The sequence below is a fragment of the Penaeus chinensis genome, chromosome 4 (assembly GCF_019202785.1).
Source record: "Penaeus chinensis breed Huanghai No. 1 chromosome 4, ASM1920278v2, whole genome shotgun sequence".
Taxonomy (NCBI): Eukaryota; Metazoa; Arthropoda; class Malacostraca; order Decapoda; family Penaeidae; genus Penaeus; species Penaeus chinensis.
This window is the reverse complement of record NC_061822.1, coordinates 1389266-1391765: the sequence shown is the minus strand read 5'-3', so window position 1 is coordinate 1391765 and position 2500 is coordinate 1389266. Positions and strand designations below refer to the sequence as shown.

At 35.7% G+C, this 2500-nt stretch overlaps 1 protein-coding gene across 1 annotated transcript in view; it reads left to right on the top strand.

Moving 5' to 3' along the window:
- The window catches only part of LOC125024798 (chitotriosidase-1-like), a 4802-nt gene that overhangs the window by 948 nt on the left and 1354 nt on the right, over positions 1–2500 (top strand). Inside the window, exons 3-5 of the mRNA XM_047612567.1 lie at positions 758–942; positions 1050–1236; positions 1347–1885. Of these exons, the coding sequence (XP_047468523.1) occupies positions 758–942; positions 1050–1236; positions 1347–1885 (911 nt within the window). The remainder of the gene's footprint in view (positions 1–757; positions 943–1049; positions 1237–1346; positions 1886–2500) is intronic.

Here is a 2500-nt window from a genome sequence, read left to right as displayed (position 1 = left end):
ATAATAATAATGTTAATAATAACAATAGTAATAATAATAATATTAATAATAATAACAATAGTAATAATAATAATATTAATAATAATAATAATATTAATAATAACAATAGTAATAATAATAATATTAATAATAATAATATTAATAATAACAATAGTAATAATAATAATATTAATAATAATAACAATAGTAATAATAATAATATTAATAATAATAATAATATTAATAATACCAATAGTAATAATAATAATATTAATAATAATAATAGTAATAATAATAATATTAATAATAACAATAGTAATAATAATAATATTAATAATAACAATAGTAATAATAATAATATTAATAATAACAATAGTAATAATAATAATATTAATAATAACAATAATAATAATAATAACAATAATAATAATAATAATAATGATATTGATAGTAATAACGATAATGGTGATAATAAAATAATAACAATAATAATAATAGAAATGATGATAAGAATATAATAACAATAATGATAACAATTATAATGATAATAATAATAATAACAGCTGTAACAGTAATTTGAATAATAATAATAATGATATCAATAATAACACTAATGATAATGTATATGTTGAAAACGATAATAATAAAAATATATAATCAATAATAATGAGCATGATAATAACAACAACAGCAATAACAATTATAACAGTAATAATAACGATAATAATGTTGACGATAATACAAATCGTAAAACTAACGGTGCTAACGTACCCGACAGGAGTTGCCAAGTACACAGTAGACCACTTGCCTGTCGAGCTGTGCACGCATGCTGTCTACGCCTTCGCAGTGCTCGACGCCAAGACCCTCACCATCGTTGAACACGACGATCACCTGGACAACAGCTCTGGTTTGGACAACTACCGCCGCTTTATTAGACTGCGGGAACGTAGGCCTGGAATTAAGGTAAGTTCAGTTTGACTGAGGTGTTTTGTCTAAAATTTATTTCCTGAACCATATATATTATGTTGGAATTTATGTCAGTTTACTTAGAGATTATACCTTCGGAATAGTTATTACTAGCTCTAGGAGGCTGGACGGACTCTCGCAGCGACAAGTACTCTCGGCTGGTGTCGGAGCCGCAGCGTCGCGCCGCCTTCGTCAGCCACGTGGTCTCCTTCCTGCAGGAGTATGGCTTCGACGGACTGGACTTGGACTGGGAGTACCCAGGATACCAGAGCTCTCCTCAGGATAGGGAAGGTAAGAGCTCAGTGAGTGCCTCATTTTAGAAACAGATCTACGAACAGGAAAATGGTTCTATTTGTACCTCTGAAAAAGGTCACTCTTTTCACGACGTCTGGCTCCTTTAGGTTTCCGCTTGTGGGTTGAGGAGCTCCGCGCTGCCTTCTCGCCCCGCGGCCTTCTGCTGACAGCGGCCGTGTCCGCGAGGAAGAGTGTGATCGACCAGGGCTACGACGTCCCCGCCGTGGCGAAGGCGCTGGACCAGATCCACCTCATGAGCTACGACTTCCACGGCTCCTGGGAAAGGCGGGTCGCTCACCACGCCCCGCTGTTCCCCGCCCCCGGCCAGGAGAAGGAGCTCTCGGCTGACTTCGCCGTCAGGCACTGGATCAAGAGGGGCGCGCCTGCGTCCAAACTGGTCCTAGGCGTCCCCTTCTACGGCCGGTCCTGGACTCTAGCAGGCGCCGACGCCTCGAGCGGAGCGCCGGCATCGGGCGCCGGGCGACCTGGACCTCTGTTGAAGACGTCTGGCATGATGTCGTTCTACGAAATCTGCCTCGCGCATGTTCGCTACGGGTGGCCGAAGGTCCAGCACAGGGACGGCCCGCACCTGACCCTGATGGACCAGTGGGTTGCTTACGATGATGTGGACGAGGTTGTGAAGAAGGTGAGATACTGCCATGTCTTGTCTGAAATAATCCGGAGAATGCAATAGGACGGTTATGATAAAACAGACATTAGTAATGTTAGGAAAAGAGTAGACGAACGTCAAAGTTTAACAGTATCATTAGAATTGTATTAAGTTGATGATACAGATAAAAAAAAAACTAATGAAAGTAACCACACAGACAATATGGTATCATTACAGTTGATTATATCAATTATCACTGTTAACATTACATTATTGTTACATCATATGTTGTGACGATTACATTAATAATAATAGGGATGCTACTACTTGTACTATTCATGATGATAATAATAACAACAATAAATAATAAAATAAAAATAACTACAGTAATATCAAAACTGATGATAATGGTAATAATGATAATTATAATAATGATAATAACGATAACAATAAAAATAATAATAACAATAATGGTGATGATGATGATGATAATAATAACAGTGATAATAGTAATAATAATGAACATATTAACAGAGATAATGACGATAATAATGACAATAATAATCATATTGATAATCACAAAAGTAGAAATAGTAGCAGTAGTAGTAGTGGTAATGATAATTACAGTGATTACATTTTGATTATAATGAT